The following is a 25,467-nucleotide window of genomic DNA, read 5'->3' on the forward strand; positions in this document are numbered from 1 at the left end:
TTTCTTTTTATTATCAATGTTGAAACCAGTTGTGCTGCTCTCAATATTTTTGTGGAAACTGATATATTTTCTTTTTATTATCAATGTTGAAAACAGTTTTCATACTGTATTATATTTTTTTGGAAACTGTTATTTTTTTTATTGATATTTTGTGTTTTTTGTTAACTTTTTGTTTGTTTTTATTAGTTTTTTAATTTTTAAATTTCATGTAATTAATTTTATTTTATCATTGTGCAGTGATCTGTTAGATGTTTTCACAATAGTTAATACAACCAAACAATACTTTTTTTTTTTTTTTAAATTCTTTAAATGTTTTACACAAATCACAAACATTTCTGTATCATTTGTCCAAACGCAACAAACAAAACTCTGTAATTTGTCATTCGATCAAATGAACATAGTATATTTTCGATTGGCTCTAAACATAACTATTCGGTTAATCATAAACTCAACACAGGAAATGCAGGTTTCCTAATCGTTTACACATTTATCACAATTGATTTAGAGTAATAATAAAAGGGAAAGTATACAAAGAGCAAGAATGAATATGCATAATAATAATAAATTATAAATAAAAATAAAATAAATAAAAATAAAGGGGGGGGGGGTTGGTGGTAAAGAAAGTGGGTTAAGTCTATCAGGTGGAGTGGGTAGAGAAAGGGGTGTTATGAGAGAGAAGAAAAAGAGTGGAACAGGCAGAAAGAGGTGAGCAGAGAGGGAGATGTGAGATACGAAGAGAGGAGAAGGAAAGGGAGAAGACATGAGTAGAGAGGAGGGCATTGGTATAGTGGAAAGAGCATGAGGAGAAACTGTAAGAAGACATGGACAGAGAGGAAGTGGACAACAGGGTGGAAGGAGAGGTAGAAGGTGCAGATGAATTTCAAATAAAATCAGAATTACCCTAATTGACCATGTAAAAAATCATGGCCTCTCTCCCTCCTTTAGTCCTCCTGGGACAACTTCTGTTATTTACTGTAAATATCCAAACATTTTTTCAGAATTTAAGTTTGAGATCATTTGGGTGGACAATCAAGATTGTTCTGAATGAAACAGAAGCATTGTCACAAAGACACCAGCCAAAGGAAGAGGTCTGTGGAGATGTTGAGACAGGAGCTCAGATATGTAGAGTGCAGCAAATATGTAGTGTAGATGAAATGCAATGAAATTCTCTTCCAGTTGTAAATGAAAGGCAAGATCAATAATTCAGGATAATTCATGTATACAGCAAACACACACACACACACGCACACACACGCACACACACACGCACACACACACGCACACACACACACACACACACACACACACACACACACACACACACACACACACACACACACTTTTGTATATTCAGTTTGTTGTTTTTGTTTTTGTGTGTGTGTGTGTGTGTGTTGTCATGGGTGACAGCAGGTGTTGGATAACAATTTTTATTTCGTTTAGATATACACAATATATTAAACAAAACTCCCAGTTGAAGAATTGCAATAAACGTATTTTCGTGAGCATATTTGTGCATATACAGCTGAATGTGTTTTATAATCAATAGAGAATACACCTATAGATTTGATGTTAATATTTAATTTTAATGATTGCATTACTAGAAAAAATGCTGTGCTTAATTTTGCTGTTTGGCTAAGATAATTTTGTGTTTGGATGGCTGTGTTAAAGGTTTTGAGAACAAGTACATTGCATTGGAGAAAAGTGTCAAATCGACTGAGAAAAACTATTTCAGTGTTCTCTGATTAACAGAAAGTTTAAAAGAACAGCATTTATTTGAAACATTATGTTTGTCTTTACTATAAATTAATTGTCCTGTTGCTGAATAAAAGTATACTTTAAAAACCTTAATGACCTCAAACTCTTGAACAGTAATGTATGTCCGCATGTATGTACAGTATGCATCCTTAAGTCTCCTTTTTTTTTTCTGTAGGTGGAGTTGTGCAGTAAAAAGCTAGAGCGTGCAGAGCAGCTCATTGGTGGGTTAGGAGGAGAGAAGACCCGCTGGAGTGAAACAGCCTATAACTTAGGTGAACTCTACAACAACCTCACCGGAGACATTCTCATCTCTGCTGCTATAGTGGCCTATCTGGGTGCCTTTACGTCCAGTTTTAGACAGGTGTGCCAACTCATATTACAGTCCATTTGTCCTGCCAATCCATGTGCTTATCAATCCACATTGTTCATATCTTCACAGATTTTTAAAAACGGTGCTAATTCAAATTATTTTCAAAGTGGAAAGTCATTGAGCTGAGACATTTGTATTCACTCATATACATTTAAACTCCTTAGATAGACTTTTTGTTTATTTTGTCTTTTGAACTGTTGGCTCATTTTAACACAAATATGTACAAATTCAGATATTAAGCAAAATGTTGTTTTTGTTTTGTTTTGCATTTGATACCCAATGAGCAAACTAATCACTATTGACCATATCATATTTACAGTATCTACATGTCCCCAAGTAGTGAAGTATTAATACATTTTTCAAAGACGTGTGGGTATTTCCCATTTGTGAGATCACACAATGCAGCAAAACATGGTTGTGTACTGTAAGCGAGAACATGATTTCCCATTGATTTCATATTAAAAATTTAAATGTAATATTTTCTTTCCCCAAAAGATATAGCTAAATGTTGCAAAATCCTGGCATTATTTTACAGTTTAGATGATAGTCTATACTTAACATTGAAATACAGTTTGTCTAGCAGAACTGCATTTGACACATAACCTTAAGCCTTTTTTGCTTTTCCATTACATTTGAATCTTAGCACTGTAACATGAGTGAAATTCATTTTCATATTCAGTTTAGTTTTTGCGTCTCAGGTGGAGCAATATTACAGTGTTTTTGATATCCTTCTATAGCTATTATTTGTACACATTTGCCCCTGTCAGCTGGTTACTCTTAACAGCAGAGCAGGGTCCATAAAAAATGAATGAACTCCGTGAAAACACTTTGTACAATATCAGGTATTGCTATGGTGAGATTGAAATAGCACTCAGGGAACAGGGAGTAGTTTCACTTTAATATTTCCCCCTCTGTGAAAGCAATATCTTCTCTCCCAGAAGAGGGTCTTTTTATATAAGCTTTTGTGCAGGTACATGACACACAGCTTATTACCTTTGTGTGCAGTTAGTCTTTATTAGATTTAAACCAAAAACAAAGATATCGAAATGATAATAGTTCTGTCCCGAAACTAATAGATAAGGTAGGATATATGGATCATTGTTTTCAAATAGGATTAAAGTTTCTTACATTTCTCAGTAGGCCTGCCAGTGGTTGTTTCTGGATCAGACTGTCTAAAGCAGCTGTGATCATGTTGTCTTTCTTGAGCCGTGTGTGTGTTTCTGTGTCTGACATCTACAGCGAGCTACAGAGGAGTGGATTGACATGTGTAAGACAAGAGGAATTCCCTGCTCCAAGAACATGTCACTGATGAACTCCCTGGGTGAGCCGGTGAAAATCCGCAGTTGGACCATTGCTGGCCTCCCTTCCGACAGTTTCTCCATTGACAACGCAATCATCATCTCGTGAGAGTTTTTTGCCAATATTTTTTTCTTTAAGTTTGACCGTTTTAGACTTATATTCTTGAATACATGACCTGCATTATTAGAAATTTTGAATGATGGAGATGATTTGTCATAGCCAGGAAGCTGTTGCTTGTGAAGGATTCTTAAGATTTTCTCGTTGCCTGCAGTAATGCGAGGAGGTGGCCTCTAATGATTGATCCTCAGGGCCAGGCTAACAAGTGGCTGAAGAACATGGAGAAATCCAACAGTCTCCATGTCATCAAGCTCAGTGATGCTGACTTTGTGCGCACATTAGAAAACTGCATCCAATTTGGCACTCCAGGTGAGAAATACTGACAGCTTTTAAACTTTATAACAGCAGTATTTGGAAAATGCAAAAAAAGCTTGCTTTTATAATACTCTAAAAATCCTAATATTGCTCATTGTCAGGGATTACCAAACAGCGTGGTTGACAATCAAGCCGTTTGATCAAATCAAACTTAAAAATCAATGAAGGAAGAAACAACAACAACAACAAAAATTATCTCAGGGTGCAATACCAGTATTTCTCCCCAGGGGTCCCCCTCCACCATGGAAAACAAGCACAAATCACTGATCCAAACCAGTGAATGTTACCTGTTGATAAACGCACACATTGTCTCTCTTTCCCTGGAGCAGCATAGCTGCCTTGTACTTTACACATTAAGCCTGAAAGCACAATTTTCGTCTAATTTTACACTCGCAAAGAAGGCCCAGGGGTGGATCCAAAATGCAACATGAGATACGCTAATGAGCCGAGTAATCTGGCCTTAGGTGCCTGTGTCTTCCATCCTCTGCTCCTCCCCATCGGTGCTGCTCTAGGATGAAAGGCAGCTTGTGTAGGCAGGCCAGTGCTTAGCTGTCTCAAGTGGATTGTTTTGTTACCATTCTCCTCTAGGATTTGCACTGAGTTTATTTATTCATTTCTTTGTTGTTGTTGTTGTTGTTTTTCTGTGGCACTCGTTCAGTTTCCACTTCTACTACCTGACTTTTTTTTTTTTTTGTGAGTAGGTCTGATAAATGCTTCTGCAGATCTATGTTTTTTGTTTCGTTTTGTTATGTTTTATTGTAATTTTCGGTTTGGTTTAACCGTAATCATTCATCTCTTGTGTATTATAGTATTGCTGGAAAATGTTGGGGAAGAACTGGACCCCATACTTGAGCCCCTGCTGCTGAAACAGACGTTTAAACAGGGTGGCAGTGTCTGTATCCGGCTGGGCGATTCCACTATTGAATATGCTCCAGATTTCCGGTTTTACATAACAACCAAACTACGAAATCCACATTATTTACCTGAGATCTCAGTTAAGGTGGGTCTGCTTGAGTGTGAGTCTGAGTCACACACAGAAACACTCAAACATTTGTCTGCTTCTAAACAAGGTCATATAAAATTTATCATCTAAATAAAAACATGATGCTAGTCATACTGTATCAAACATGCAATTAATCAAACACTCCTAAGCACACGCTTACTGACAGGTCTATATGGAATGGATGAATAGTCCCAGATTGCTACAATCAAACAGAATGTATGCTACCATTCAAAAGTTTGTGGTTGATAGAATTTCTTAATGTTTTTGAAATAAGTTTCAATATGCTCAACAAGGCTGCATATATTTTACAAAAATACAGTAAAAAACTGTAATATGTAATATTGTGAAATATTCTTACAATTTAAAATAACCCTTCTATTTGAATGTGTTTTAAAATGTAATTTATTCCTTTGATGGCAAAGTAGAATTTTCAGCAGCCATTACCTTCAGTCTTCAATTTCACATGATTCTTCAGAAATCATTTTAGTACACTGCTAGTATGGAATTCTTAAGTGTTAAATTCTGTGAATCTTTCTCTCTTTAAAAGAGTTGATAGTCTATTTCAAAGGAGCTAAGAGTGTATCAATCTTTTACATAAAATCTGCTTTAAATTAGTTTTAATTAAAATTAAAGGGGAAGTGTGTAATTTCTCTGCCACTAGGGTCACCAAAAGCAATTGCAAAGTGGTTTCCTGAACACTCCGTTAATCTGACAAATATCATGCCCTAAACACATTAGTCAATGTTACTGTGTCAGGCTGGTCTGGATACTTGAAAAAAATTGAAATACCTGGATTCTGTAGCTGTTTCTTTCACAACTACCTAGAGTAGACTCCTTAATGAGCCTGAGATATCATTTCCCTTTTAGGATGAGCATGTAGTGTTCACAACAGGATAAAACAAATGATACTGTTGAGGAAGATAAAGATTACCATTCTTCATACCACAAAATGTGTTGCACCGCAGACTCACATGTGTCTTAGCCAGTAATCAGAGAAATAATAAGCCTGATATTAGCAAGCAGTCACAAAATCTTGGAGGATATCCTTTACGTTAGTTCTGTGGTTGGTTATGCCATATCCACAAAGCCTTATGAAAAAAAAGCATTATGATTCTCTTGCAAATAATAAGCTGCAAAAAATAAGGGTCTGTTCTCATTCAAAATAGGATTCTAAGAACAGCCGCTCCCAGCACTCTCAGTGTTTTTCATCCTGTTCTGTTCAGGTGACCCTGTTGAACTTCATGATCACCCCAGAGGGGATGCAAGACCAGCTGCTGGGCATTGTGGTGGCCAGAGAGAGACCTGACCTTGAAGAGGAGAAACAAGCCCTCATCGTACAGGGGGCTGAGAACAAGAGGTACCACCCAGAAACATAATTAACCTGACATTTTAGTCCTGTGGGTTCTTTACTTAAAATATTGTCTATTAAAAGCAAGACAAATTGGGGAAATAATGATCTCCTTATGAAGTGAGGGCAAAGAGCAGCATGCAGTGCAGTCATAAAAAAAATGAACAGATATAGTACATTTGTGTGTTTAACCATGTACTTTCTCTCTCTTTTCTTTGTAGACAGCTGAAAGAAATAGAGGATAAAATCTTAGAAGTGCTCTCTGCCTCAGAGGGGAACATTTTAGAAGATGAGACTGCTGTTCAGATCCTCTCATCTTCTAAGGTTCTGGCCAATGAGATCTCTGAGAAACAGGCCATTGCTGAGGTTACTGAGCTGAAGATTGATCAGACACGCTTGGGCTACACCCCCATTGCTGTCCACTCTGCTATTTTGTTTTTCTCCATCGCTGACCTGGCCAACATCGAGCCCATGTATCAGTACTCTCTAACATGGTTCATCAACCTCTTCATCCTGTCCATTGATAATTCCCCCAAAAATGACATTCTCGAACAAAGGTACTCTGTCACTACAGATATTATATTTAAATTGTGTCTGTTACATAATTGGACATTTCATGTTTTATATCATGCTTGCAGCTATAAGGCACTTTGAATATCTAGCTCACATTGACACTTAAAAGGATAGTTCACTCAGATGAAAGGTCTATCATAATTTACACATTCTAATGTCATTCCAAACTTCTGTGACCTTCTTTCTTTTGTGAAACACAGAATGCACTTTTTTGTTTTGTTTTGTTTTTTGTCCATACATTGAAAGTCATTGGGGGTCTAATGATGTTTTGTAACCCGCTGACTTTCATTATATGGGCAAAAACAGTTGAAACATTCTTCAAACTATCTTGTGTTCCACAGAAGAAACAAGGTCATACAGGTTTTGGAATGACATGATGCTACGCAAACGATGACAGAACATTCACTTTTGAGTGAACTATCCATTTAAAGGAATTACATTTTCCAGAGAGACTATCTCTGACATGGGTTCTGTGGTATACTGGATATCTAGCATGGGAAGGCTTTTTTACAAAAGAATAAGAAGACATCATTTCCCTGTATGACTATTTACCATCAGCACTGTCTTACTAGGGCAGTATGGCGTTCTGATGTGAGTTTGATAGCTGGGAGCTGTGGGAATACTATGACACTTCAGCCCAGGGCAGAATCCTCTGGTTAAAAGAACACAGTGCCAATTCTCTAGAGGACAGAGACACCAAAACCAAATCTCTAAAACTTAAGAGGGTGCCTTTTAAAATTCTGCTACAGTAGCAGCAGGTGTTCATTTAATACTTTACTGTGTTAAAGTATTAAATAAATGTGTTTTATTTTCTGTAAATGCCATTTACAGAAAATCTCGTTTAGTGATTCTCAACTTGGTTGCCGGGACCCACTGGGGAAGTGGTTCTCAAACTTTTTGACTCCAGGCCACCAAACAGTCCATAGAAATATTCAAAGGACCCACAACTTTTCAATTTTTTTTGTGATTTATTGGATAAGGATTTTTTTCTTACAGTTTTTACCCAATATAGAGCTTGCCATAACCAGAAGAATCAACTTAAATAGGAGGCCTTGGAGTAAAAAAAAAAAAAAAAAAAAGTTGTGAAGACACCAATATGATGATCATAAAATGTAAAATCTATACGGATGTTGATATATTCCATTGATGATAGAAAGCAATAGGAAAGCTTTTACAGCAAACATACTTATATGACTAGCAGTAGTCTTAAAAATGTGTATTACAGGTTCAGTGTACATTAGATCACTCAAACTGTTTTCTTTGACTTTTCTTTAGATGCTTTCAAAATGCTTTCTCTGTGTATTTAGACTCCAGATTCTGAAGGACCATTTTACATACTCGCTTTATGTCAACGTATGTCGCTCTCTGTTTGAGAAGGACAAACTGCTCTTCTCCTTCTGCCTCAATGTCAACCTACTCAAACACAACAAGCTTGTGAGTAACTGCCTCCACTCGCACACAGCTGTGATTTATTGAATCAATAAGCTAAGGCAACACAGTACTTCATCTGAAAAAAAAAATAGTAAGAATGAAGAGGTTACTCTCACACAAGACCTCTTAAGGTTAATGACTTGCATGCATCAGTCTGACAATGTTTATATCATCCCTATTTTAAATGATCCTGCAACATTCGTCCACATAAACACGAGTTTAACCGGTTTAATCGAAGTTTAAGTGATTTATAACGTGTTCTTCACACTGGCTCTCCATGCCCGAGCTGTTACACAAGTTGCAAGTGTCTATCATCCATTTATTGTGCTGTCAGTAGTTTTGTCAGCTCCTGAATCAAGTGGTGTGGGGGCGATGCACCAGTACATTTATTTTCATAGACTGTGGCTTTTCTGGTGGCGACTTTAAGACTCATTCACTGTTACTCTCTTCTTTTGAGTTGGATATTTAATCAAGCACAACTGCTGAAAAACAAACTGCATCGAAACTAAGTGAAGGAGAATTTGCATTGCAGATATAATTGAATGACATTATGCTTGGACAATTTTCTCTTAGCACCTTCTGTTCCTTTCTCTTTCAGGTGGATGAGAAGGAATGGCGTTTTCTCCTGACAGGAGGTGTGGGTCTGGATAACCCTCATTCGAACCCCTGCACCTGGCTGCCTAAGACATCCTGGGATGAGATCTGTCGATTGGATGAGATGGAGCGCTTTAAAGGCCTGCGGAAAGACCTGGCTCGACTCCGGGAGGGCTGGAAAGAGGTTTACGATAGCAAGGTGCCATTGAGATTAAGCACACACTATTTCTTTCCTGCTCAGTGGTGTGAAATGGAAAGGTGAAGTTTGGATTGAACACCAGATTTTTCATTTTATGGTCTGTGTGTGTGTTCTGCAGGACCCCCACCACACTGCTTTCCCTTCAGAGTGGCAAGAGAAACTAGGACAGTTCCAGAGGATGCTGGTTATAAGATGCTTACGGCCAGACAAGGTAAGGATTTTTCTATTGAGTTTACTATTACACCTCGGATTGGATCAGGAAATAAAATAGTCTGGAATTCTGTCTAAAATTGAATTATTCACTAATTACACATCAGAAAGACTTATACGCAACCATTCAAAACTTTGAGGACATTTTTTGAAGGAAATTAATACTTTTATTCAGCAAGGATGCATTAGGTTGATCAAACATGAATGTAAAGACATTATGTCTTCTGAGGTTTCTATTCGTTAAAGAAACTTGAAAATTGCGATGTAATGTAATGTACAATTTCCAGAAAAAGAACAGTACAATAAGAGCTGTTTCTTAAGCAAGAAATAAGCATATTAAAATGATTTCTGAAGGATCATGTGACACTGAAGACTAGAGCTTGGGCATCACAGAAAACAGTAATCTTAAATTGCAATAATATGTCACACTATTTCTTTTTTAATGTTGTAATACTGTGTAGTACAAATGTAAGTATTTGTGTATGAATATTGTTTAGTACGCACTAAGAATTCACTTTTGGACAGATTGTTCCCATGGTTCAAGAGTTTGTGTCAGAAAACTTGGGGCAGAAGTTTATTGAGGTGCCACCCTTTAATTTGGCCACAGCTTTTGCTGACAGTCACTGCTGTGCTCCACTCATCTTTATCCTGTCTCCGGGATCAGATCCCATGGCAGCACTGCTCAAGTTTGGTGAAGAACAGGTATGGACAATTAAGGACAGTAAGTCTCTGTAGATTTTTGGGGTTTGGTTCATTTTTTTGCATCTGTAATTTGTTTAAAGGAGTGGTTGACTGCTTTTTTCTAGGCTTACATGTGTTAATGCTTCGTAAAAAAAAACTCATTCTTTTTCACATTATTTACCTTTATTCTACAATGCTCTGTCTCTTCTTCCATGAACGATTTGATGATTTCCTGGCTTTATGAAGCCCCTCTTTCAGAAATACGCAATGGGCTCAGATTGGTCAGCTGGCCCAGTGTGTTGTGATTCGCTAAACAGCCTACTTGTAAATGCTACTGCTTATTTTAGCTTCTAATGTATGGTTTTATCCTGATTACAGCTTTATTACAGCAGAATACATGATTGCGTTGTAGCATTTTTGTAAAGTTGTAAAGTTTGCAGTCGGCAGAAAAAGTTGCATAGTGTGTGGTGTCTAAACATTATGATCTTAGAATTCAAGAACCAGTCTTTGGCAGTCGGTTTCACTAAGATTTTTTTTACGTTTAATATTTGCGACTGACACAAGTGATTGTATGCAGCTATGAAACGAAGATGCATTCACTGTCAAACATCATTCAGCATTCATTTTGTAATTTTGTAATATATTTTTTCTTGATTACAAGAAAAATATTGATTGTTATTGATTTATTTCTTGTCTTTCTTTTAATTCACAAGTTAGAGCTGCAAATTAAATGGTTTTGTTTTTTCTGCAAAGTATAGAATAGCCAATAAATTATGCCAGTGATTTTCTCTCATTTTAAAGATTATCAAGAATTGAAGAGTTTGGTTCCAAAACGCGATAAATACCTTATTTTTTTTTTTTTTAAATTGAGTGTCCGCCAAAATCAGTATAGTATCTGGTCGGTTTTGAAAAGTAAATTTTTACTTTAACGCAAAATACGATATCCGCCGAGTTATTCTGTCATGTTTTCTCCCTTTTTTTTCAAAACTGTGGCAAACGCCAGTCTCCTTTCTCTGCAGAACGCTAGGGGAAATGCTGCGTTTTTTTGTGAGTTTTCTTTTTTGGTTCTGCTGAATTTGTCCAGTCGTGAGTGACCCGCAGTCATTAAGTGTGTCGTGTAATGAACTGACTACAGTCATTAGGTTTGTGCTCCTCTCTGAGTGTTAACATTGGTAACAGCGTTAACTGTGTTGAGGTCAGTCTTAGAATGTTTCCGCTAGTCGTGTAGTGTGTCTCAAGCTTAAGGCAGCGCAACATGGCCTCGCCCCCTTTGTTATTCCCGGGGGCGGGGTTTATGTAAATTTCAGGGTTTGTGATGTCACCAACCCAGGAAGTAGCTTGTTGTAGTCCCTACCAACCATAACTATGTATTAAACTGCCATAACTTTAAAAGACAATATCTCTGTTTGCATTGAACTTTCAGCATTGTATCTTTGCAGATATGTTGATGCACAAACAGTAACATTACACACTCACTAAAGTTAAAAAAGTGAAATCACAATCAACCACCCCCTTTAAGGGTTTTGGTTTGTTATGTGTGATGTCTTGTGTGAAAGGTTATGCTCTTCTATTGTTAACACACCACGTCTGCCTTGTTATTCAGGGTTTCACAGGAAACAGACTGACCTCCCTGTCTCTGGGACAAGGTCAGGGCCCCATCGCCATGAGCATGATTGAGACTGGCGTCAAGGAGGGAACCTGGGTGGTTTTACAGAATTGCCACCTTGCCACATCTTGGATGTCCACCCTTGAGCGTGTTTGTGAGGTAGTACATAGAGATTAGATGATCCAAACATGATGGGATGGTTGCTGTTCATAGTCAATGTGTGCATGTCTACTATATAAAACAAGGTCGACCAATGGAAATGAAGCAGCACTTTGACTTTCTGCAGGAGCTGAATCCAGATACCACTCACCCAGATTTCCGCTTGTGGCTGACCAGTTACCCCTCTCCCAACTTTCCCGTGGCTGTATTGCAAAACGGAGTCAAAATGACCAATGAGGCTCCCAAGGGGCTGCGCTCCAACATTATCCGTTCTTTCTACATGGACCCCATATCAGACCCTGAGTTCTTTGACAGTAGCTCAAAGCCGGTAGGTCCTTCACAGAGGGTTTTTAAAGTGCTCTCAATATGATGCATATCCTTTGATGGTCTTAATGTTTATTTTTGTACTCTATTATGTGTAGGAAAAGTAACATCTGTTTGTGTGTTTTCAGGCTGTCTTTAAGAAGCTGCTGTTCAGCCTGTGCTTCTTCCACGCCTTGACCCAGGAGAGGAGAAAATTTGGTCCTCTAGGCTGGAACATCCCTTATGAGTTCAACGAGACAGACCTGCGGATCTCAGTCCAGCAGCTACAAATGTTCTTGGACCAGTATGAGGTGAGATCACACGTGTACCTGTCTCGTCTTTGTATTCACACACAAACAAATTTCCCTTTACTGTTCTTGAAACACACACACACACTCTTCACGTCACCCTCTTCCTTTTCATGCTTTTCAGCGCGCCCCTTTAAACCACCCCTAAAAAAAGAGCATTCTTGACATTTTCCCAACTTCAGAGAAGCACTTCTCATACTTCCCTCCCTCTTTTCAAAACAAGCAGACTGCACAAACTGATCAAGAGCCTCCCTGAATGCTCTGACATTTCTCCTGTGCTACGGAGTGCCACCCACTGCATTAGCAAGGGAAATTTCAACAGGAAATGTCACAATCCTGCCACTACTCTGTCCATCTTTTCATATCCTGCCTGAAGATCGTTATATCGAACCCACCAGCCTGACATGCACCTCCACTCAATAAAAAAAGCCTTTGTTGAGCGGCCATGCTTTTAAGACACATGAAAAGGTTGTTGTTGTTGTTTTTTCTTTTCTTTTTTTAAAGCAATCTAAACAGTAGGGTGTAGGGTGTAGGGTGAAAAAAGTTGGGTGTAGGGTGAAAAAGCACAGCCCTCACCATGAGTCATGGTCAAAATGATGTTGCCACACTATTTAAAACGAAAATAAATAGCACTCATGATAAGAAAGGTGAGTCATAATCATGAGTAATTTGAGTTTTTTTTTTATTTATTTTTTTATTAAATTAGCTTCACCTCAGTCCAAAAAGAGCTGCTTTGCAAAAAATGCTTCATCATGGAAGTGGATTTGTCATCTGTTCCCTTTAAGTGGTTCTGATTACTTAGTCTGACCATCCCAAGACAGTTTTTATCCACCATGTTACGTACAGTTCATATTATTAAGTTTAGTTTTGGTTATATGGTAATTTCACTTGTTTTGTTTGTCCTTATTAGGAGATCCCTTTTGATGCTCTTCGCTACATGACAGGAGAGTGTAACTACGGAGGTCGTGTCACAGATGACTGGGATCGCAGAACCCTGCGCACAATCCTTTCCATCTTCTACACCCCCGAGATCATTGACAACACTTATTACAAGTTTGACCCTAGTGGCCTGTATTACTCACCACCAGAAGGAGATGTAAGGCACACTATGTACAGTATATTCTGTCTGACATATTATACAGGTCCTTCTCAAAAAATTAGCATATTGTGAAAAAGTTCATTATTTTCCATAATGTAATGATAAAAATTAAACTTTCATATATTTTAGATTCATTGCACACCAACTGAAATATTTCAGGTCTTTTATTGTTTTAATACTGATGATTTTGGCATACAGCTCATGAAAACCCAAAATTCCTATCTCAAAAAATTAGCATATCATGAAAGGTTCTCTAAACAAGCTATTAACCTAATCATCTGAATCAACTAATTAACTCTAAACACCTGCAAAAGATTCCTGAGGCTTTTAAAAACTCCCAGCCTGGTTCATTACTAAAAACCGCAATCATGGGTAAGACTGCCGACCTGACTGCTGTCCAGAAGGCCATCACTGACACCCTCAAGCGAGAGGGTAAGACACAGAAAGAAATTTCTGAACGAATAGGCTGTTCCCAGAGTGCTGTATCAAGGCACCTCAGTGGGAAGTCTGTGGGAAGGAAAAAGTGTGGCAAAAAACGCTGCACAACGAGAAGAGGTGACCGGACCCTGAGGAAGATTGTGGAGAAGGACCGATTCCAGACCTTGGGGGACCTGCGGAAGCAGTGGACTGAGTCTGGAGTAGAAACATCCAGAGCCACCGTGCAAAGGCGTGTGCAGGAAATGGGCTACAGAGAAGCAGCACTGGACTGTTGCTCAGTGGTCCAAAGTACTTTTTTTCGGATGAAAGCAAATTTTGCATGTCATTCGGAAATCAAGGTGCCAGAGTCTGGAGGAAGACTGGGGAGAAGGAAATGCCAAAATGCCTGAAGTCCAGTGTCAAGTACCCACAGTCAGTGATGGTCTGGGGTGCCATGTCAGCTGCTGGTGTTGGTCCACTGTGTTTTATCAAGGGCAGGGTCAATGCAGCTAGCTATCAGGAGATTTTGGAGCACTTCATGCTTCCATCTGCTGAAAAGCTTTATGGAGATGAAGATTATCGTTTTTCAGTACGACCTGGCACCTGCTCACAGTGCCAAAACCACTGGTAAATGGTTTACTGACCATGGTATTACTGTGCTCAATTGGCCTGCCAACTCTCCTGACCTGAACCCCATAGAGAATCTGTGGGATATTGTGAAGAGAAAGTTGAGAGACGCAAGACCCAACACTCTGGATGAGCTTAAGGCCGCTATCGAAGCATCCTGGGCCTCCATAACACCTCAGCAGTGCCACAGGCTGATCGCCTCCATGCCACGCCGCATTGAAGCAGTCATTTCTGCAAAAGGATTCCCGACCAAGTATTGAGTGCAATAACTGAACATAATTATTTGAAGGTTGACTTTTTTTGTATTAAAAACACTTTTCTTTTATTGGTTGGATGAAATATGCTAATTTTTTGAGAATTTTGGGTTTTCATGAGCTGTATGCCAAAATCATCAGTATTAAAACAATAAAAGACCTGAAATATTTCAGTTGGTGTGCAATGAATCTAAAATATATGAAAGTTAAATTTTTATCATTACATTATGGAAAATAATGAACTTTTTCACAATATGCTAATTTTTTGAGAAGGACCTGTATGTCCATTCAAAACTTTGAGGTTGGAAAGTTCTTTTTATTTTTTTGAAAGAAGTTTCTTATGCTCATCAGGGTTACATTTGTTTGATCAAAAATACAATAAAAACAATAAAACTATGAAACATTATAAATTAAAAAAACTGTTTTGATATATTTCTATTTTGATATATTTCAAATGGCAAAGCTGAATTTTTAACAGCCATTATTTCAGTCTTCGGTGTCACATGATCCTTCAGAAATTATTCTAATATGCTAATTTGGTGCTCAAGAAACATTTCGTATAATTATCAATGTTGAAAACAGTTGCGTCAAGTCAAAGATTGTTTCTTTCTCAAGTTAAAGAAAAAAAATACAGTAAATATAGTATAAAAAGTTCTATGAAAATGACACAAAAAAGACAAGAAAATGAAAATATATCAAAATATACTTTTCAGTGGATTGAGCAGATTTTTTTTTTTTAATCAGCAGATGGATACAGCAGAGTTGATTAAGTTATCAATCCTTAAAGAACACATTTTATAGTTCAAAAAGCGTGTCCATTACAGCTGACATTAAAGCTAGTTCAATATTTCTGTCATATAAAATTCAAAGAGATTCTCTACAGAGATAACTCCGGAAACCAAACTGAACTAAGGCTTCATTATCCTTCCTTCATCATATTTCCTTCAAAAGAAGACCATATGCACCTCTGAAAGCCAAGGTTTCTCATTCAAAACAAAGCCTAAAAGGAAGCAATTATAAGAGAAAACAACAGTTCTGGTCTTTGTACAAGCTCAGTCAATGTGTTTGTCAGCTCGTGGGTCAGAATCCCTCCCATATTATACGGCTGTGTTTAAAATGCCTACAGATATAATTGACTTTGGTAAACAAAAAACATGCATCTTTTGGAAAGGCATTGGTCTGCCTCTTTATGAAAGTTCTGAAAAGGAATTATGAGCAATAAGTTCAATAACTAAACACAGCGGGTTGCTGCCAGTGGTGATGTCTGATTTATTTGCAAGCACATGTATAATCTATGCCCAATTTTATTTGGCATTTTCTCTCAAAATCTTTTATTCATGAATGTCATTTGCATAGCCATTATTATAAATGTCAGCAATCTCAAGGGTAGCCTGTTTTAAGTGCATGCCGTTATTTAGCATTGCCATCCTGGATTTAGTATTGCATTAAGAAGCTGATTGTTTCCTTTTCAGTATAACAGCTACATTGAGTACACCAAGACATTACCTCTAAATCCCTCACCTGAAATCTTTGGCATGAATGCCAATGCTGATATTACTAAGGACCAAGTGGAAACGCAGTTGCTGTTTGACAGCATTCTTCTCACTCAGGTGCATAAACACATTTTGATTATTGGTGCAAAGTAGCTAGTTTAAAGTAGCTCTACTAGTACTATAATGACCTAATTGATGTTTGTAACGGTTTGAGTAAATTTTTTTGCCCCATTTCTTCCTCACAGTCCCGTTCTTCAGGTGGCAGTGCTGCATCGTCAGATGACATGGTGTACGAGGTGGCTGCAGACATTCTCAATAAACTTCCTCAAGATTTCGATACAGATGCTGCCTTGCGCAAGTACCCTACCAGCTACAACCAAAGCATGAACACTGTGCTGGTGCAGGAGATGGGACGATTCAACAAACTCCTCCAGACTATACGGGATTCGTGTGTCAACATCCAGAAGGCCATCAAGGTCAGAACATTAGCAAAACCACTGTAAAGGTGAAAGTTAGCCACATCCAATTAACTTTCAGGAGTATATGGTAGCATTATTTTTTTTTTCTTTGGGAAAGTTGCATTTTATTCTAAAAGGCCTGATGGTTTTGTTTGTGTTGATCCATTGTTTCAAGTTGCACAATTTTCGAATCATGCTATTTCCACACAAACCTTTATATACAGTATGTAGAAGCAATGCAAACTAAGAAAAGTTTTTGAACATTCACTCCCTGCTGAAAGATACAAGGAAAATTCATTGTGCCCCAGGGCATGTCCTAATGCTGTGCACTCCAGCTGAGCCTCCTTGTCCTTTAGTTTGACTGACAGCTCTGATCCCTGTTAGCATTAACGCCCCGCACGGTGAGATGGATGCATATGCTGAGATCTGATCACAACCCTGGCTTTCATTATAATCCCTTTATCTTTCCTGACTACAGCTTGATTTCTGCTCTGAGGAGCCTCTCTCCTTTACCCTTTCATTATCATTGATGATCATATATCTCTATACCACATCAAATGAAAACCTTTGAAACCAGCACTTGGAAAGACATAAAGAAAAGGACAACATAACTTTTCCCTAGAAGAGAAAATGGCAATATACTGTAAATATGACTGCTATGAGGAATGTACACAGGTGTCATGTTCTTGCAAATGTGCTTAGATTTTTTGAACCAAGTTGATTTTGAGTGATGCTGTGTTTCTAAAAAGAACACTCTTGATAATTTAAAACAATCAAGGTAAAAGGACACAAAACCAATGAATGAATGCTTGTGTGTGTGTTGGCATAGGGTCTGGTTGTCATGTCTGCTGAACTTGAGGAAGTTGTAAGCAGCATTCTAAAGGGTCGCATCCCTGCTATGTGGATGAAGAAGTCGTATCCCAGCCTTAAACCGCTGGGAAGCTACATCAATGATTTTCTTGAAAGACTCCAGTTTTTACAGGTAAACTCTATAGTCATAAAGCATGTATAGTAGAATATTTTTTATTCCACCATAATTTGTGCCCTACACACTTTGTCATGTGGAAATCACAATAATCACTTAGTGAGACATCCTTTGAGTTTTAAAGGCTACAGTCATTTAATTCTCAGTTTGGTGTCTGTAAGATGTTTTTATTAATAATAATAATACTTTTATTAAACAAGGATGCGTTAAATTTACCAAGAGCTACAGTAAGGAAATTTACATAGTAAGATTTATGTATATTTCAAATAACTGCCATATGAATACAAATGCTATATAAATACATTTTTGGATTCCACAAACACAGTCTTGTAATAATAATTTTAGCACAATACATCATAATAATTGATAGTGATTGATTCAAAGTCTTTGCTTCAAATCGATTGTTTTCCAGTGAGTTGTTGGGAGACTAAAATGCACATTCATACATAAAGCAGTTGAAGCAGAAAGCATTCTAGTGTGCATCGTGACCCACGGGAAAATCACATGAAATGCAGCTGACGTATTGTCTCATTCAGTGAGCTCAGATTACAACATTGCTTCTGCAAAGGACTGAACTGTAGAACTGAAGTGCCTTTCCTTTCAATAAAAGAAAAAAATACAACTTTAAGACTGTTACATTCCAAAGGGCTTCTTTTTGGCCTTAAAGTTATGCCTCTAGAATTAGATGTGACTGCTTGTGTTTCTTAGTGTGGTCTTTAATATCAGTATCATCTGTGTCATCCACACAGGGTTGGTATGTGGATGGCACGCCTGCAGTGTTCTGGATGTCCGGGTTCTTTTTCACTCAGGCCTTCCTCACTGGAAGCCAGCAGAATTACGCCCGAAAGTACACCATCCCCATTGACCTGCTCAGCTTCGACTTTGAAGTCATGGAGGACAAGGAACACAAAAATCCCCCAGAGGATGGTGAGAAAGACAAAGAGGGAGTATTGACAAGCGTGAAATGTAAAATATATGAGAGGGAAATGGGTAACAAGTGACAAAAGGGAAGAGAGACGCAGTTTCATTAACCCCTCGCCGCGGCTGAGTGCCATCAATCAGAGTCAACATTACAGTGCTCTGACATCAGACCCCTGCTGCTCTTTCATCAGTACATGATGAGCATCTCTCCAGAGGAAACCCATCTCTCTGAGGCCATCACACACTGCATGAGGCTGTTTATGAGTGTCTTTGACTTTAACAGATACTTTGTTGTGTCTACTTTATTTTTTATAGTTCAGTCAGTCAGTCAGTGTATAAAATGGGATGGGTCTTTAGTTAGTGTGCATTTGTGTGCAGGGGTGTAAAGTACTTCATTATTCAAATATTATTTTGAGGATTTTCTACTCTTACATTTTTAATGCAAAAATTATACTTTAGGTACATTTTTTTGCAGCTCATGTCTTAAATGTTTAAGCTTGGAAGCCAATCAAACTACGCTCCCAGCTAAACTTTAACAAGTGACATCCATTTAAGCCTGTGTCCTTGTGAAGAGACATCACATTAGTCACCACAACACACTGTTTGACCTAAAGCAGTATGTTTTAATTATAGCCATTGCTGAAGATGGATGAATGTGACTCAAGTGTGAACACGGTCAATGATCAGTCTATGTAAAATCAGCTGCTTCTGAATTTAAAGTAATTTAAGGTAACAGGTTTCATGATATTGGTTAAATGTGTGTCCTGTAGTCTTGTATAGTAGGGACATTGGGAATTGTGATTCAACAGTTTGCTTTGCAAATTTATTTACATTCCCTTTATATTTTGATTTCAGCAGTCAACTTTTATAGACTATTAAAAAAGGTTACATCTACGTTCTCATGCTCACTTCTTAAATTGTATTTGTTTTTGGCTTGTTAAAGGTATAGTTCACCCAAAAATGAAAATTCTGTCATTAATTACTCACCCTCATGTCGTTCCAAACCTGTAATACCTTTGTTCATCTTCGGAACACAAATTAAAATATTTATGATACATTCCAAGAGCTCTCTGACCCTCCCATAGACAGCAAGGATTCTTACACGATTAAGGTTCAGAAACGCAGCAAGGAGATCGTTAAAATAATCCATGTGACATCAGTGGTTCAACCGTAATTTTACGAAGCTAAGAGAATACTTTTTGTGCACAAAGATAACAAAAATAGCGACTTTAAACGTTTGTTTATGTTCAGATAATAGCGTAAACAGCATATCCGCGTATGGTGCTGCTGACACAGAACAGCATACGTTGTTTACGTATGTGATACTGTCCAAAATGTCGCTATAGGGTGACACAGAGGAGACAAATTGTTGAATAAAGTTATTTTTGTTTTCTTTGCACACAAAAAGTATTCTCCTTGCTTCGTAAAATTACGGTTGAATCACTGATGTCACATGGACTATTTTAACGATCTCCCTGCTACGTTTCTCAGCCTTGATTGTGTTAGGATCCTTGCTGTCTATGGAGGGTCAGAGAGCTCTCGGAATAAGTAAAAATATCTTAATTTGCGTTGTGAATATGAACGAAGGTCTTACAGGTTTGGAACGACATGAGGGTGACTAATTAATGACAGAATTTTCATTTTTTGGTGAACTTTTCCTTTAATTTTAAAATTGATTCTAAAATTCTCATGATGGGCTTTTACTCCGCACTGCACGTCTGCACTGCACTACTGTAACTGGGAACTATTTTAGTTATAGGAATGCCTTTTGGGGGGACTAAATTGACACTTCACAAAGACCCGCCCTCCTTCGATACTGTTGCTATGTCCAACAAGCCATGCCGCTCTCAGGCCACAAATTCTTACATAAGTGAAAAATACATTGCAAAGCACAGAGTAAACTGACAACACGCTGACAGACAGAGTGGACAGAGTAGGTTACTTTAGTCTCAGCTTTCAAATTTTGTCATTTTTTGAGAAATTCAAACAATAAATACCCTTTTTCGGGCTCTTGATTGGCCAAATGCATACGAAACACTGGCTTCCACCATTTTTAAAAAGCCATTTAAATAGTCAGTTTGCATACACTTACTCCACAAACTAACTCCACGAATATGGAAAACAGTGATCGATGGACTGACTCTTAAGTCCAGGCACTTTTCCTTCCTTCATCCTCCAGTTGTAAACGTTGTTTTAAGTGTTGTGTTCAGATGACGTTGTTGGCCGGATTACATCACTTAAGAGTTCTTACTGACAGAAACTGGCCTTAGGGAAAAATTTAGTTCTTGGGGGACCACCCTGGTGGCTAGTTTCTATAGTGCGAAAGCCCTTATGCAGTACCCATTTTTTTCTAATTATTAATCCTCAGTACTTTCTTTATTTTTGCTCAGGTGTTTACATCCGTGGTCTATTCTTGGATGGTGCCCGATGGGATCGGAGAACAAGGCGCTTGGCAGAGTCTTTCCCCAAAATCCTGCATGACACCATGCCTGTGGTGAGAAGCTGTAAAATGTATAATCTCAGTCAAATGAGGCTGATGACATCATGCATAGCCCCTGATGTGGGTACATATTACACACAGAGATTTAAGTCACAAGAAAGTCATTCCTTTGGAATGAGCAGTCGGTTGAAAAATGAAACCTGCAAATACTTGCAATTCAAAAGTTTCAGCGCAGTTCAAAAAATGTATTTGCCTGTAGGCAAACTATAACAGTAACTATGGAAACAAGAAGCAATTTTGAGAGAATTTATTTTTTTCTAATTTCACAGCAACATGCAAAAATGTTCAATCAAGGGACAATAATGCTAAAAAAAAAAATTCAAATGTGCACACTTAAAAAAAAATGGTATTGATAATATAATAAGAAAGCGAATATGCTGATTTTAATTCCAGTGCAGCTGCAACACAGCTGAAGAAGTGCTTTATTCTCTCTTCAGTACCAAATAATAATACATACATAATACATTTTAAGGGGAATCTGAATTTCTGCAGCATACACCCAGCAGGTGGTCTGTGCTGACACCCCATTTTTCAGATTTCCTTGAAGATGGCTCTTTTCATCACCATGTACTTCAACCAACCCTTGGGTCACTTGAAGAAAGTTTAAGAGGAAAACTCTACATAATGTTTTGTATTTAAATACAGTATATGAATGGAGTTCTAGTTATATGACATGAATATCATAGTAGGTGAGATTCAAATAGGTTAAGTATTATTAACAGAACAGGAAGAGAAAACAAAGATTTCTATTAATTCTGCCCTCTTTATTCTGCACAATGCACATTGCCACAATAAATAATGCATTCACTGCCGTTTAATATTCAGACATTTCAGGACAACTCATTACCAAAATAACTTTTTGACAAGAGCTGAACTTAATTAAACATGCATTTGTTACTTACGGTAAAACTTTGAAATGCAAATTTCTTTCAAAGTCCATTATTAATTTCAGCTGAAAGCATTTCATCTGAAACACTGAAAATAAACACATCCATAAGTCATATTAAAACCACCAACTTTCAATGTACCTGTTTGTTTCAGAGGAGGTACACTAAGTGCTTCTGATAAAGGGGTTTTGGGGCTTTGAACTGATTTTTGGTGACAGTCTTCTTTGTTTTGGAGTTATCTTGGATACCAAGCCAAGGAAAATGGGTTAGATTATCAACAAGGGAAAAATGAATGTTGATTCACCACCATATTCTTAGTGACTCAGAAATGTTGAAATAACCAACCACATCCCATTACACTGAAAATACATATTTATATAGTAATCAAAACAGATTGTAGGGAGAGAGGATGAGCACAGAAAATGCTTCTCATCTACACATCACACTGTCTCTCTGCAGATCTGGCTGAAGCCCATGAAGAAGCAGGACATTCCCGAGCGTCAGTGCTACATTTCTCCTGTCTACAAGACCAGCGAGAGACGTGGAACCCTTTCCACCACTGGACACTCCACCAACTACGTCATAGCAATGGCCCTGAATTCAGACGTGCCTCCAGAGCACTGGATCCGTCGTGGCGTGGCCTTACTGTGTCAGCTTAACTCATAGATACACTTCTTGTATCCTTTCACTTCACTCTATAGTAAAATATCTGTAGCGAAATGATATATTAGATTTAGAAATACCATCAAATACCATCTGTCTAGAGACAAAAATTATACATATTAATAAACAATGACATGAATGTCTTCCTATATTCTAAAATTTAAAAAAATATTAATAGAAAATAATAATAAATATATAGATTTTTAATAGTTAATAAATTATACTTTTTTTTAGAGTAGAACAGCTTTCAGAGATTTTTAATACACTGAAACACTCAAAGTAGGCTTTGCAAACTTTATTTTCCAATTCTGACAAAGAAATGCACAGACAATCAGCAAGAATGGCAAATGTATTGAAAACGCTTTAACATCCAAGCTGTGTAAACAGAGGATTTAAAAATAAATGTCTTCCCAAACAGCTGACAATGCTCAAATGTAAGTAAATATCTGGATGGTCTTTTTTTGGAATACACTGTAAAGCATGAAGAAAATTGGTGTGCCTCATTTTTATTTATTATGAAGTTTATTTCTTTGCACCACTTACATGAGGCGTTTCATTTGAGCTCTAGAGCTCGGTTTCAGTTTAACAAAATGGGCTATTTCCTTTCAAAGACATACACAGGATTTAGACCTAATCTCTGACGACTCTGATTAGGTTTGCTCACATGACCCCTAAAACTCATTGGCTTTACATTCAAGCTGTGAAAATTCAGTTCTTCAGGGAAAGAGGAAATCAACTGTAAGTGTTCTCATCTATCCATTTTATAACAGAAATGAAAACTAGCCACTTTCACTTGTCTCATGCATGTTTCCATCCAATCAAGTATATTTGATGAATGCAATTAATAACGATACACACCCACGAGAACAAATAAATGGATGTCACATGGTGACAGGATAAGCATGAATCACATAACATGCCCCACCAACTCATGACGGTAGAGGATTCAAGCAGCGAACAGCCAGTGGAATGTGTAGAGGCGACTGCGGGCATAGGCAGTGCTTGTGTGCAATTTTAGAAACACAGCCCATATTTGGCACAATCAAAATGATGCACACTCATTAACAAGAATCACATCAATGGGGGACAGATGAACAGACGTTCTATAGATTTGATTGTAGTTTCATACAAGTGCACATAAGGCCAATAATTGAAACGTGTGCATTAATTTTAATAATAGGAGGGTGTTAACAAACAAGAGCGTTTAAGATTGTCAAAAAAGAACATTTCATAATGGCTAACTCATTGTGTAGGTTAAAAAAGGAATGGTTCTCCCAGAAAGCAAGTTTTTAGATGGTCAGGGTATAAAAGGTGCTGATGTCTCACAAAATAACATTCTGAATTTTGCACAAATTATCCAGTATTATCAAACATGTCATATAATTAAAATAAAGTAACAAAGGTGTTTCAAAATGCCAACTTCTTCAACAAAAAAAACAAGTCTTCAGTAGCAAATCTCCTTTGGGGACAATAATTATTTCATGAACTTCTTCAACTGTAACAAGATCATTATTTACAACAGCTCCTCTTGGATGTGAAAATCAACTCAGAAAGTAGTCTAGATCATGATAATTAGTATTTTATCAATGAACAAATAGACTTCCCGAAGAAATTTAAAATCACAGTATTTTAGCATTAGCGTTAATACTGGACTTGTTCAGTCACTATTCAGCTGACCTCATGAATGCAATCGGTCTTTCGGCAGCACCGAGTCAGAGGTTATACAACACACAGTTGCATACCTATTTCTTCAATACTCAGAGTTGGCCAAATCACTAGTAGAATCTTAGCCAATAATAACAGAAAAAAAAATAATAATAATAATAAAAAGACAAGCGAATGAAAGTCTAAGACTGAGGACGCTCCCATCACTATGAACAGTAAATATATTGTGAGAAACAAACAAACAATCCAGTAAAGAAAAGAGCTCAAGTGTGTTGTTTTTCATGATCCAGCCACACAATACTGACCAGTACTTCTCAATAAAAAATTTTTTTTAAAACCTGTAGAGTTGATGCCAGTTGGACTCTGTTGCACCATATTAGCACAGTTCTGTGCCTGACACTGAGATGGTGTGACACACTAGACATACACAGCACAACACGCCAGTTACTAATGAATGGACTATGAGATACAATACAGATGAATGAAAGAGCTAAACATGACACTGAATGAGTGACTGATGAATAGCTGCTACTCTCTAGGACACAGTCCTACAAGAAAAAAAAAAAAATTAAAAACAAATACTACAATATTAAAGGGATAACCCAAATACTGGGGTGTGCTTATCATGTGCTGTGGATATGTCTTATTGGACACACATACTCAAAAAAAAAAAGAACTGAATAAGGATAAAACATCAAAGTAGCTACAACTACAAAAGACCTTGAAGACGACAAGCAACTGTTTTGAGTGTCCTAGAGAGGAAGAGATGATGAAATGTAAACGTTTGTTTGCATGTCCATGTCCACTGTAAGCTACCGATGCTGTGTTTTGAGACATGCCTGCAAGACTGTACCATCACAAAACAAAGCCACTTTAAGGCAAAGCACGTGTGTGAATGTAGTTGATGAATGACACCACCCCTGACCTCAGGCTCCGGCTAGAAGCCAAAGTCAAGCACAATCTGATCCTCGAAGATGGCGATCAGCAACATAATGCCAAACCCTGTGAGCATGCCCAAGTTCTGCAGGACAAAGTGACCCATCTCACAGCGCTTGTGCTCCTCACTGTCACCATGAAGCATCTCTGGCAACTAAAGAACAAGAAGAGGAATTTCATAGTGTTAAAAATAACATTCTAACATCGATAGCTCTCGACAAACACAAAAATCAAGGTTTGCTGCATATACAATAAATTATGCATATAGATTAAGCATTACAAATAATCTAG

At 37.6% G+C, this 25,467-nt stretch overlaps 2 protein-coding genes across 4 annotated transcripts in view; one reads left to right on the forward strand and one right to left on the reverse strand.

The window, feature by feature from the left end:
- dnah7 (dynein, axonemal, heavy chain 7) overlaps nucleotides 1–23,057 on the forward strand; it is a 63,156-nt gene extending 40,099 nt beyond the window's left edge. The window contains 20 exon segments of the mRNA XM_042731197.1: nucleotides 1,931–2,116; nucleotides 3,365–3,528; nucleotides 3,696–3,850; nucleotides 4,666–4,856; nucleotides 6,083–6,216; nucleotides 6,429–6,764; nucleotides 8,088–8,214; nucleotides 8,810–9,004; nucleotides 9,123–9,215; nucleotides 9,740–9,916; nucleotides 11,499–11,660; nucleotides 11,788–11,988; nucleotides 12,113–12,274; nucleotides 13,182–13,367; nucleotides 16,141–16,278; nucleotides 16,407–16,637; nucleotides 17,449–17,601; nucleotides 18,354–18,531; nucleotides 20,916–21,019; nucleotides 22,372–23,057. Of these exon segments, the coding sequence (XP_042587131.1) occupies nucleotides 1,931–2,116; nucleotides 3,365–3,528; nucleotides 3,696–3,850; nucleotides 4,666–4,856; nucleotides 6,083–6,216; nucleotides 6,429–6,764; nucleotides 8,088–8,214; nucleotides 8,810–9,004; nucleotides 9,123–9,215; nucleotides 9,740–9,916; nucleotides 11,499–11,660; nucleotides 11,788–11,988; nucleotides 12,113–12,274; nucleotides 13,182–13,367; nucleotides 16,141–16,278; nucleotides 16,407–16,637; nucleotides 17,449–17,601; nucleotides 18,354–18,531; nucleotides 20,916–21,019; nucleotides 22,372–22,578 (3,480 nt within the window). The 3' untranslated portion in view covers nucleotides 22,579–23,057.
- The window catches only part of LOC109072078 (zinc transporter ZIP10-like), a 31,240-nt gene continuing 28,628 nt past the window's right edge, over nucleotides 22,856–25,467 (reverse strand). For all 3 annotated transcript variants that reach the window (XM_042731194.1, XM_042731196.1, XM_042731195.1), the window contains exon 10: nucleotides 22,856–25,330. In XM_042731194.1, the coding sequence (XP_042587128.1) occupies nucleotides 25,178–25,330 (153 nt within the window). In that variant the 3' untranslated portion in view covers nucleotides 22,856–25,177. The remainder of the gene's footprint in view (nucleotides 25,331–25,467) is intronic.

The sequence above is a fragment of the Cyprinus carpio genome, chromosome B9 (genome assembly GCF_018340385.1).
Source record: "Cyprinus carpio isolate SPL01 chromosome B9, ASM1834038v1, whole genome shotgun sequence".
Classification (NCBI taxonomy): domain Eukaryota; kingdom Metazoa; phylum Chordata; class Actinopteri; order Cypriniformes; family Cyprinidae; genus Cyprinus; species Cyprinus carpio.